At 40.2% G+C, this 13190-nt stretch overlaps 1 protein-coding gene and 1 pseudogene across 1 annotated transcript; both read right to left on the reverse strand.

The window, feature by feature from the left end:
- Nucleotides 1-266: 266 nt before the first annotated feature.
- Nucleotides 267-2725, reverse strand: LOC120043315 (protocadherin alpha-2-like). Its single transcript, XM_038987936.1, has one exon. It carries the CDS (start codon nucleotides 2667-2669, stop codon nucleotides 267-269), a length of 2403 nt encoding a protein of 800 aa, XP_038843864.1. The 5' UTR covers nucleotides 2670-2725.
- A 970-nt stretch (nucleotides 2726-3695) lies between these two features.
- Nucleotides 3696-12371, reverse strand: LOC120043362 (annotated as a pseudogene).
- Between the last annotated feature and the right edge of the window lie 819 nt (nucleotides 12372-13190).

Raw genomic sequence — 13190 nt, forward strand, 5'->3', positions numbered from 1 at the left:
AAGTACTAACACCACATATGATGAAGCAGCAGTAGCTGTTATGTGAAATCTGAATCACTTCACAATCGAAGACAATGTATAGGCTTACATTTACATTCACACTAATAATTCGATATTAATCTGACTATCCAAAATAATTGGACTATTGTGTGCATGTAACCATACTCAATGTCACTGTCAATAATCATCCAACAACATTTTTATAAAAGCCAAATCCATAAGCAGTGAATTAATTAAATAGACCCTCATTCTAACTGATCCAGTACTTATTGTGAATAGCAAAAAAGGCTCACCTTCTCACTATTTGGCAGAGTTCTTGTCCTTTGAAAAGTGTCTCCTCCATTAATACTGATCAGCTCACCATCAGCAGGTGGAAACGGCGTGGGGAAAACTACTACGTCACTCTTCATTGTGTCAGAGCTGAAACACACGTCATACTGCTGAGTAGATTTGGAGTAAGACCAGCTCCCGTCAGGGTGGGTAGTGATCATTGGGGCGCTGCACCTGCTGAAACTGCCGTTTGTCCTGTGGCATTTTACAACTATTAAACTGATGAGGCTCAGTAGAAATATCACTGATACTGACACAATGGCGACGAGCAGATACAGATTAAAATCTGAGAAACTCTCCTCCTTAACAGTCAGATGTCTGAAAGATGTCTGTGTGTCACCTGTACTTTCAACGACAACAAAATCAATAGACACAGTCGCAGACAGGGAAGGTTCTCCATTATCAGACACCAGAATGACCAACGAGTGAGTTTTTAGGTCATTGTCACTCATGCGTCTCTTAGTCCGTATTTCTCCGTTGCTGGTTCCTATTCTGAATAGATTGGTCCCCTTTGGTTCAGAGATGTGATAAGAAAGCAGCGCATTATATCCAGAGTCGGCGTCTACAGCCCTGATCTTGGCCACAAAGTATCCCGCTTCAGCAGAATAAGGAATGTTCTCAGAATTAACGGAGCCGTGGTCAGAATAGGGCGGGAGAATCACAGGACTGTTGTCATTCTCATCCAGGATAAAAACGTTGACAGTGACGTTGCTGCTTAGTGGAGGAACACCAGAATCTGTGGCCTGAACTTGGAACTGGAACTTTTTCACTTCTTCATAGTTAAATGACTGTAAGCTGAATATCTCACCAGTTAGAGAATTTAAGTTTAGAAATGTTGACAAACGGGCATGTGTTTTGTTTTTTGATAGTGTATACGTCAATTGAGAGTTTTCATTGATATCCGAGTCATTCGCTGTCACGCTGCCAACACGAACCCCCACTGGACTGTTCTCCTCTATATAAAAGTTCATTATGGGCTCCGGAAAGAGTGGAGCGTTGTCATTCACATCAGAAATGTGTACAGTAATAACACTAGTACTGGAGAGAGGTGGGGTCCCTTCATCAATGGCTTTAATAGTTATGTTATGAAGAGAGGCACTCTCTCTGTCTAGAGGCCCATCTACCACTAAAGAATAATAGTTCTTATAGGACGACTGTAATTTAAAAGGAAAATCTCCTATAATAAAAGCTTTGATGAGCCCATTTTTACTCCCATCTTTGTCTCCAATACTCAATGAAGCCACTGCTGTTCCTTTCTCGGCATCTTCTTTGACTGCAATGGCCAGGGATGTTATTTCTATCTCGGGTGTATTATCATTGAAATCAAGTATTTCAATTAGGACTTTTGAATGGGCACTCCTTGGTGGATTACCCTTGTCTTTTGCTTGTACACGGATTTCAAACGCAGGGTTCTCCTCGTGATCTAAACTTCCTTTAACGGTTATTTCACCTGTGTGCTGATTGACTGCAAACAGCCTATGAAGATCCATTTCTCTGTTACCAATGAATGAGTATTCAATCTCACCGTTTGCAGCTTCGTCTATGTCTGTTGCGTTTATGATTAGAACTAAAGTTCCAAATGCAACATTTTCTAAGACTTGGACTTTATACAGAGATTTAGTGAAAATCGGGCTGTTGTCGTTCACATCTATCACATTAATTATTATCTCTAAAGTCCCAGATCGTGGAGGTTTTCCTCCATCAACAGCAATCAGTATCAGCTTAATCACAGCTTGTTTCTCTCGGTCTAAAGCTTTCTGCAGCACTAACTCAGCAGTCACACTATGCTCTCCATCGCTCTGTACATCCAGAGAAAAGTATTCATTCGGGCTCAGGTTGTAGGTTTTTATCGATTTACTGCCAACGTCCGCATCACCGGCAAGTGGTAATGGAAATCTTTCACCTAGAGAGGCATATTCGGTCATATTGATAACGTGAATGCGCTCTTGAAATGATGGCGCGTTGTCATTTATGTCCAAAATGTTTACTTCAATACGATGGATTCGCATGGGATGATTCATGATAGCTTCTACATCTATGGAGCATTTTATGGAGTTGGGGCAGATGGCATCTCTGTCAATTATCTCACTGACAAAAAGAACGCCAGTCTTCACGTCGACATCAAAATACCTCCGTTTGGATCCGGTTACTATCTGAATCTCTCTAGATTCTAGTTCCCTCACGTTAAGATTTAGGTCTTTGGCGATATTTCCAACAAATGTTCCTTTATCCACCTCCTCTGAGACTGAATACACGAACTGTCCGGAACACAATCCCCATGAACAAAGCAGCAGAAGACATTGTATCCCAACACGTCTTCTGTGGTCACACAGGTCCATGGCTGTACAAGTAAACGCTTATCCAAAATATACTAAAAGGGAAAAAATGAAAATAATACAAGCTCTGCTAATCCGTGTTTATACAACCCAAGTAATGCAGGACGCACAAGCGTTTCCTCTCGTCCCAAAACACACGACTGGTTTCAACTCCATTCCTTTTTTAGTATTCACATGAGTAGTCCAGCATTATTCCTCCTAGAAATAATGTTCATGGTCAACAGCGACATCCTGTGTTGTATATACACAGCACAAATACTATTGACATAGCTGTTTATTTTTTTTAACTAGGCAAGTCAGTTAAGAACAAATTCTTATTTTCAATGACAGCCTAGGAACAGTAGGTTAACTGCCTTGTTCAGGGGCAGAACAGGTTTTTATCTTGTCAGCTCGGGGATTTGATATTGCAACCTTTCGGTTACTAGTCCAACGCTCTAACCACTAGGATACCTGCCGCCCCTGTAAATCTGCTATGTCTCTATTACACCACCTTGGTTCTTAATTATTATGTTTTAAACCAAAACGAACCCTTTACAGAGTACTAGTTCAAATAAAATGATGAAACTGTAACAATAGTGTATCTTCGACCTATAAACAAGTTGGTTTGGTCATGTGTGTGTGTGTGTAACAGTTTTGCTTCCGTCCCTCTACCTGGGCTCGCATCAGGGACCCTCTGAACACATCAACAACAGCCTCCCACGAAGCATTGTTACCTAACGCTCCGCAAAAGCCAAGGGAAACAACTACTTCAAGGTGTCAGAGCAAGTGACGTCACCGATTGAAACGCTTTGAGCGCACTCCCGCTAACTAGCTAGCGATTTCACGCCAGTTACATGTGATTACACATGGGAATCGAAAACAATTAAGAATTCTGAGATATTGCAAACATGACCAAGTAGGCTACATTATGTAGAGTGAGAGACTGGCTAGCACATGAAAATATGGGGGGGAAATGAGTTACAAAACTACCCGTGACATTAATGAGACTGCTGATAATGATTTAACATAAATCATGCGCAGATAATAACTTTACCGGTTGTTGCTTCTACAATAAACAACCCAAAACTTCATTTTGTTGACAGGTTCACAAATGAATCGGATAGAGAGGAATAGCATACGAAAGAAACATAACAGAGCAAGTAGCCGCCTATCGTTGTCCATGGTACTGAATTGAAGAGCCAAACACCTCATACATTTAGAGCTGGATTTTACCTACCTAAAACCGTACCCAGACAACTTCAGCTGTCTCATCAAGTTAGAAGGGATGAACTCCAACAAAGTATGTAGAATTTGCGCCACAAGATAATACTTTGTCAGTTAAACAAAAAACGATAACAACGCAATGATAAAAAAAACAGATACCTTCTGAAAAGTTATCCTTCCTCACGTTCTCAATATTTGGCAGAGTGGAGTCCTTTGAAAAGTGTACCTTCCATTAATACTTATCAGCTTCCAATCAGCATCAGCAGGTGGAAACAGCGTGGGGAAACTACTACGTCACTCTTCAGTGCTTCAGAACTAAAACACACGTCATACTGCTGAGTAGATTTGGAGTAAGACCAGCTCCCGTCAGGGTGTGTAGTGATCATTGGGGTACCTTCTTAAACTGCCGTCTGTCCTGTGGCATTTTACAGATATTAAACTGATGAGGCTCAGTAGAAATATCACTGATACTGACACAATGGCGACGAGCAGACAGAGATTTAAATCAGAGAAACTCTTCTCCTTAACAGTCAGATGTCTGAAAATTGTCTTTGTGTCACCTGTACTTTCAACGACCACAACATCAACAGGGACAGTCGCAGACAGGGAAGGTTCTCCATTATCAAACACCAGAATGACCAACGGGTGAGTTTTTAAGTCATTGTCACTCATGCGTCTCTTAGTCCGTATTTCTCCGTTGTTGGTTCCTTCTGAATAGATTGGTCCCCTTTGGTTCAGAGATGTGATAAGAAAGCAGCGCATTATATCCAGAGTCGGCGTCTACAGCCCTGATCTTGGCCACAAAGTATCCCGCTTCAGAAGAATAAGGAATGTTCTCAGAATTAACGGAGCCGTGGTCGGAATAGGGCGGGAGAATCACAGGACTGTTGTCATTCTCGTCAAGGTTAAAAACGTTGACAGTGACGTTGCTGCTTAATGGAAGAACACCAGAATCTGTGGCCTGAACTTGAAATTGTAACTTTTTTACTGCTTCATATTTAAAAGAATGCATGCTGTTATTTCACCAGTTATAGAGTTAATGTTGACAATTGACGATGGCGATATATTATCACTTTTACTTTCCGATAGAGAATATAATACACGCGCGTTTTCCATTTCATCTGGATCATACGCACTTACACTAACTATCAGACCTCCCACTGGACTATTCTCCTTTAAATACATGTTAATAAGATGTTCTGGAAATGGGACGGGTTGTCTTTTACATCAGAAATGTAACACTACAGTAACAACACTGGTGCTGGAGAGAGGTGGGGTCCCCTCTTTCGTATCAATAATACTGATGTTGTACTGAGAATATTTATCTATATCCAAAGGCCATCTACAACTTAAGAGTAGTGATTTTTATAAGAAAACTGAATTTGGAAAGGAACCTTACCACTTACCTGACAATTCACAGTTCCATTTTTACCCCCATCTTTATCTGAGAGCATTACTAAAGCAACAGCAGCGCCAGACTTGGCATCCTCTCTTACTGTGCTCATGAGTGATGTTATTGCAATCTCTGGAGCATTGTCATTTATATCGACTACTTCCACCAACACTTTACAATGTGTCGTTTTTGGAGGTTGGCCTTGGTCTGCAGCCTGGACTCGTAACTCAATCCCAACGTTTTCTTCATAATCGACATGACCTTTTACTGATACATTCCCAGTATATGGGTCAATAGCAAATATACTAGCTCGTTTTTCATTACTGTTGCCAACAAAATTGTAAACAATGTCACTGTTGATACCCTCATCCAAATATAATGAAGTGAGGTATAATATTTTGGTTCCAATCGGAACTTTCACTTTGTAGAGAGGTTTGCTGAAAAATGGATTCTTGTCATGTATTTCCATTACATGTACAATGATCTGTAATGTCTCGGATCGAAGGAGAAAATAGTCTTGCCGAAATCCCTCCCCCTTTCTAATTTTCTTAATTTTGTGGCTAGAGTCAAATACTTTCTGTGGCACACATCAGAGTCAAATAATTTCTATAGAACAAACTTCACACCAGGATAGGCAACCAAAATAAATAATTAATGTAGGTGTGTTATATTAAACATAGAGGAGGGAGTAAAATGTAGGCAAGCAATAAACATTTCTGAACAAGTACAAGTCAAATAAGACATGGGAGAGATGACGAATTTTGCCAAAGAGATTTATTAATAGACTAATAGACTTGAAACAAATAGCCAAACCGAAAACTGCAGACATTACTCGTGCCAGGGTATCAAACCGACATAAAAAATCTAATGAATCGCAGCCTAACGTGATCAGAAATCTCAACTAGCAAGCAAGTCGCAGTAATTAAGAATTGAGTGCGTGCACTTTCACGCGAAGGCGGGGGGATTCAGGCAAGGGGGGAGGGGCAATTCTGCACTACCGGAAAGGCCCATCACGATCCACGGACCTCCCGATTCTTCTGTAGGCCTAAATTGTTTATGATAGTTTCATTATATTGCAAAGTATCGTTAAGAATAATCTCTCGACTAGTTTACCGCGGTTCTTTTTACATACAGTACATCTCGAGTGCATTCTCGTCTCACCAAACTTGCTTGACTGTGCCTTCAGCAGTGGAAGTGCAGGAAGGAAGGAGGAACCTAATCAACACAATATAATCACGGTTTACGGCAACACCAAGTGTTTTTACTGTGTTTATTTTTTTTAAATAATAAATATGTATTATTTTAGTTATTCAAAAAATTGGTATCAACAGAATTGCAGAAATGGAAGCAGATTGATTTGTTTGGTTTGCTAAGCTAGCTGGCTAGCTAGCTATAGCTGTGTACTGTTTGCATTCAAAAGATGCATTCAGCACCACCCACTTCTAGTTTTCCCCACCCAAAGTGAGAGGACTGCAGTACGTATATGGCAGAAGGTGACGTTACAATGGACGGATGTGTGGGTGAGCTTTAAGTGCCAGTATTGGCAGCAGAAGAAGCATCTCCCAAGTGGGTGCTACACATCGATAGTGGAGGAGTCAACCAGTGACTACAGAGGGCTGGGGACTGAGAACAACATCAGGACCAGGTAGCCAACTTCAGCTCCACCACCACCACCATTAAACCTGTCATTATGGCAAAGGGTGGCTACTTTGAAGAATCTAAAATACAAATATATTTTCATTTGTGTAACACTTTTTTGGTTACTACATGATTCCATATGTGTTATTTCATAGATTTGATGCCTTCCCTATTATTCTACAATGTAGAGCATAGTAAAAATAAAGAAAAACCCTGGAATGATTAGGTGTGTCCAAACTTTTGACTGGTACTGTATATATATATAAAGTTGAAGTCGGAAGTATACATACACTTAGGTTGAAGTCATTAAAACTCGTTTTTTCAACCACTCCACAAATTTCTTGTTAACAAGCTATAGTTTTGGCAAGTCGGTGAGGACATGTATTTTGTGCATGACATGAGTAATTTTTCCAACTATTGTTTACAGACAGATTATTTCACTTATAATTCACTGTTTCACAATTCCAGTGGGTCAGAAGTTTACATACACTAATTTGACTGTGCCTTTAAACAGCTTGGAAAATTCCCGAAAATGATGTCATGGCTTTAGAAGCTTCTGATAGGCTAATTGACATCATTTCAGTCAATTGGAGGTGTACCTGTGGATGTATTTCAAGGCCTACCTTCAAACTCAGTGCCTCTTTGCTTGACATCATGGGAAAATCAAACAAAAGATATCATGCAAGACCTCAGAAAAAACATTGTAGACCTCCACAAGTCTGGTTCAACCTTGGAAGCAATTTCCAAACGCCTGAAGGTACCACGTTCATCTGTACAAACAATAGTACGCAAGTATAAACACCATGGGACCACGCAGCCATCATACCGCTCAGGAAGGAAACGCGTTCTGACTCCTAGAGATGAACGTACTTTGGAATGAAAACTGCAAATCAATCCCAGAACAACAGCAAAGGACCTTCTGAAGATACTGGAGGAAACTGGTACAAAATCATCTATATCCACAGTAAAACGAGTCCTATATCGACATAACCTTAAAGTCAGCTCAGCAAGGAAGAAGCCACTGCTCCAAAACCTCAATAAAAAAGCCAGACTACGGTTTGCAACTGCACATGGGGACAAAGATCATATTTATTGGAGAAATGTCCTCTGGTCTGATGAAACAAAAATAGAACTGTTTGACCATAATGACCATCGTTATGTTTGGAGGAAAAAGGGGGAGGCTTGCAAGCCAAAGAACACCATCCCAACCGTGAAGCACGGGGGTGGCAGCATCATGTTGTGGGGGTGCTTTGCTGCAGGAGGGACTGGTGCACTTCACAAACTAGATGGCATCATGGGGCGGGGAAAATTATGTGGATGTATTGAAACAACTTCTCCAGACATCAGTCAGGAAGTTAAAGCTTGGTCGCAAATGGGTCTTCCAAATGGACAATGACCCCAAGCATACTTCCAAAGATGTGGCAAAATGGCTTAAGGACAAGAAAGTCAAGGTATTGGAGTGGCCATCACAAAGCCCTGACCTCGATCCTATAGAAAATTTGTGTGGGCAGAACAGAAAAAGCGTTCGCGAGCACGTTTGACTCAAGTTAACCTGTCTGGCTCTGGCGTTCCGCTAGCGGAACTCCTCCCACATTCCACTGAAAAGGCAGAGCGCGAAATTCAAAAGATATTTTTTAGAAATATTTAACTTTCACACATTAACAAGTCCAATACAGCAAATGAAAGATACACATCTTGTGAATCCAGTCAACATGTCCGATTTTTTAAATGTTTTACAGCGAAAACACCACATATATTTAAATTAGCTCACCACCAAATACAAAAAAGGACAGACATTTTTCACAGCACAGGTAGCATGCACAAAGCCAACCTAACTAACCAAGAACCAACCAAACTAACCAAGAAACAACTTCATCAGGTGACAGTCTTATAACATATTATACAAAAAATCGATGTTTTGTTCGAAAAATGTGCATATTTGAGGTATAAATCAGTTTTACGTTGCAGCTACCATCACAGCTACCGTCACAAATAGGACCGAAGCAGCCAGAGTAATTACAGACACCAACGTCAAATACCTAAATACTCATCATAAAACATTTCTGAAAAATCGATGGTGTACAGCAAATTAAAGACAAACATCTTGTGAATCCAGCCAATATTCCGATTTTTTAAGTGTTTTACAGCGAAAACACAATATAGCATTATATTAGCTTACTACAATAGCCTACCACACTACCGCATTCATTCATCAAGGCACGTTAGCGATAGCAATAGGCACGTTAGCGATAGCGAATAAACCAGCAAAAGATATATACTTTTTGACTAACCTTGATAAGCTTCATCAGATGACAGTCCTATAACATCAGGTTATATATACACTTGTGTTTTGTTCGAAAATGTGCTGTCACGTTCCTGACCTGTTTTCTGTTAGTTTTTGTATGTGTTAGTTGGTCAGGACGTGAGTTTGGGTGGGCAGTCTATGTTTTCTGTTTCTATGTTGGTTAATGGGTACCTAATATGGCTCTCAATTAGAGGCAGGTGTGTGTCGTTTCCTCTGATTGAGAGTCATATTAAGGTAGGTGTTTTCACACTGTTTGTTGTGGGTGGTTGTCTCCTGTGTCAGTGTCTGTATGTTACGCCACACGGGACTGTTCTCGGTATGTTTGTTCGTTCGGTTTTTGTGTAGTCAGTTTTTCCTGTTATTGCGTTCTTCGTGTTTCATGTAAGTTCGTCGTCCAGGTCTGTCTACATTCGTTTTGTTATTTTGTTAGTTTATAGTGAAGTTCGTGTTTTCGTCTTTTCTGTAAATAAATAATGTCAACTTCAGAAGCTGCGTTTTGGTTCAATCCATGCTCCTCCTCTTCGGATGAAGAGGAGGAGGAACACCGTGACATGTGCATATTTAGAGCTGAAATCAGTGGTTATACATTGTGCTAACGTAGCATCTTTTTCCCACAACGTCCGGATATTTTTCTGACACTTTTTCTGACACACATATTCTGACCAAATAACTATTCATAAACATAACTAAAAAATACATGTTGTATAGGAAATGATAGATACACTAGTTCTTAATGCAATCGCCGTGTTAGAATTCTAAAAATAACTTCATTACGACATCCAGCTTAGGTATAGCGAGAGAGTGCCCAAACTCTGGGCGCAAACGACTAGTTCACATGTACGACAGATATATGAAATAACATCATAAAATGGGTCCTACTTTTGCTGATCTTCCATCAGAATGTTGTACAAGGGGTCCTTTGTCCAGAACAATCGTTGTTTGGTTTTAGAACGGCCTTTTTCTCTCTCGATTTAGCAAGCACACTTGCCAAGTGGCGCGAATCTCTCCATCGTCAACAAACTCAGAGAACGGAACACGGCAAAACTCCCGAAAAAATTTCAATAATCTGATTAAACTATATTGAAAAAACATACTTTACGATGATATTGTCACATGTATCAAATAAAATCAAAGCCGGAGATATTAGTCGTCCATAACGACAGCTTATCAGAAGGCAAATCCAGGTCCCTTCTCGCGCTCTCCAGAAAACAGGAAACTGGTGACACGTCATGCCAAGAGCTATTATTCGAGCCCAGATCAAGTTACACACTCAATTTCTTCTCTCACTGCTTGTCGACATCTAGTGGAAGACGTATGAAGTGCATCTAAACTAATAAATATCAAGGACTTTAATAGGCAGGCCCTAGAACAGTGCATCGATTTCAGATTTTCCACTTCCTGTCAGGAAGTTTGCTGCAAAAGGAGTTCTGTTTTACTCACAGATATAATTCAAACGGTTTTAGAAACTAGAGAGTGTTTTCTATCCAATAGTAATAATAATATGCATATTGTACGAGCAAGAATTGAGTACGAGGCTGTTTAAATTGGGCACGATTTTCCCCCAAAGTGAAAACAGCGCCCTCTGTCCTCAACAGGTTTTAAACAATTTAAAGGCAATGCTACCAAATACTAATTGAGTGTATGTAAACTTCTGACCCACTGGGAATGTGATGAAAGAAATAAAAGCTGAAATAAATCATTCTCTTAACTATTATTCTGACATTTCACATTCTTAAAATAAAGTGGTGACCTAAGACAGGGAATGTTTACTAGGATTAAATGTCAGCAATTGTGAAAAACTGAGTTTAAATGTATATGGCTAAGGTGTATGTAAACTTCCGACTTCAACTGTAAATAACATAAGGAACGCATAAAGAAACAAACAAATGCATCCAATGAACAACACTTTCTTCCTAAATTGAAGGTATTGCTTACCTTACCTTAGTGGTGTGAACTAGGGCCTAAATCTAAATGTCTTTACAGTTTTCAGTTTTACATTAAGCAACTAAAAACTACAATATTCTGACAGGTTCATACCTTTATCTGTTAGAGGACAATACGACACAACTTTGCTGCAGTTTTATCTAGAAAAAGTGAGCAAGAATGAGACTGACTAACCAAAGTAGCCACAGGTCGCTGTCCATGGTGTTGAAATGAAAAGCTGCTTGCTGCATCAATTTGGAGCAAAATTTTACCCAAACTATACCGTACCCATTAAATTTGTCAAGTTAGAAGGGAACTTCCCCAAGTTTTTCAGGAATTTGAAAATGCAGCAATAATGTCAATTTTAAAAAAGCAATTACAAAGCAAAATCCTTAGAAAAAGTGATCCTTACCTTCTCTGTGTTGGAAAGTGTTCGTGTCCTTTGAAAAGTGTCTCCTCCATTAATACTGATCAGCTCACCATCAACAGGTGGAAACTGCGTGGGGAAAACTACTACGTCACTCTTCATTGTGTCAGAGCTGAAACACACGTCATACTGCTGAGTAGATTTGGAGTAAGACCAGCTCCCGTCAGGGTGGGTAGTGATCATTGGGGCGCTGCACCTGCTGAAACTGCCGTCTGTCCTGTGGCATTTTACAACTATTAAACTGATGAGGCTCAGTAGAAATATCACTGATACTGACACAATGGCGACGAGCAGATACAGATTAAAATCTGAGAAACTCTCCTCCTTTACAGGCAGTTGTCTGAAAGATGTCTGTGTGTCACCTGTACTTTCAACGACAACAAAATCAATAGACACAGTCGCAGACAGGGAAGGTTCTCCATTATCAGACACCAGAATGACCAACGGGTGAGTTTTTAAGTCATTGTCACTCATGCGTCTCTTAGTCCGTATTTCTCCGTTGCTGGTTCCTATTCTGAATAGATTGGTCCCCTTTGGTTCAGAGATGTGATAAGAAAGCAGCGCATTATATCCAGAGTCGGCGTCTACAGCCCTGATCTTGGCCACAAAGTATCCCGCTTCAGCAGAATAAGGAATGTTCTCAGAATTAACGGAGCCGTGATCAGAATAGGGCGGGAGAATCACAGGACTGTTGTCATTCTCATCCAGGATAAAAACGTTGACAGTGACGTTGCTGCTTAGTGGAGGAACACCAGAGTCTGTGGCCTGAACTTGGAACTGGAACTGTTTTACTTCTTCATAGTTAAATGACTGCATGCTATATATCTCACCAGTTAAAGAGTTTATGTTTATCATTGTAGACAAGGGTATTGCATTAAAGCCTTCTAAAAATGAATAAGACAACTGAGCATTTTCATTTATGTCTAAATCATTCGCAGTCAAGCTGGCAATATGACCTCCAACTGGACTGTTTTCTTTTAAATTCACCATTATGGGCTCTGAAAAGCGAGGCGCATTGTCATTCACATCAGAAATGTGCACACTAATAACTCTAGTGCTGGAGAGAGGTGGAGATCCTTCATCTGTTGCAACAATGGTTACATTATACATTGAAACAAGTTCTCTGTCTAGTGGCCCATTAACTAATACAGAATAGTAATTATTATTTGAAGACTGCAACTTGAAAGGACCAGAACCTGCAATGTTACACTGAACTACTCCATTCTTACCCCCATCTTTGTCAGTGACTGTGACTAAGGCAACAGCTGTGCCTGTTTTCACATCCTCGCGAACAGTGTCAATGAGTGACGTCACTGATATTTCTGGAGTGTTATCATTCTCATCAATAACTTCAACTAAGACTTTACAACGTGTACTCCTAGGTGGAATACCCTTGTCTTTTGCTTGGACTCTTAACTCAATTGCAGCATTTTGTTCATGGTCAATCAGTCCCTTTACCTCAATCACCCCTGTCTCAGGAACGATAGAGAATAGAGCTTCGTTTTCAGGCCCATATCCAACTAGAGAATATATTACTTCACCATTTACTCCTTCATCTATATCCGAAGCAAGAAGAGAAGTGACTCTTTTTCCTACCGGCGAATTTTCATTCACTTTCACTTTGTAAAGAGGTTT

This window comes from Salvelinus namaycush, chromosome 3 (assembly GCF_016432855.1).
Source record: "Salvelinus namaycush isolate Seneca chromosome 3, SaNama_1.0, whole genome shotgun sequence".
Taxonomy (NCBI): Eukaryota; Metazoa; Chordata; class Actinopteri; order Salmoniformes; family Salmonidae; genus Salvelinus; species Salvelinus namaycush.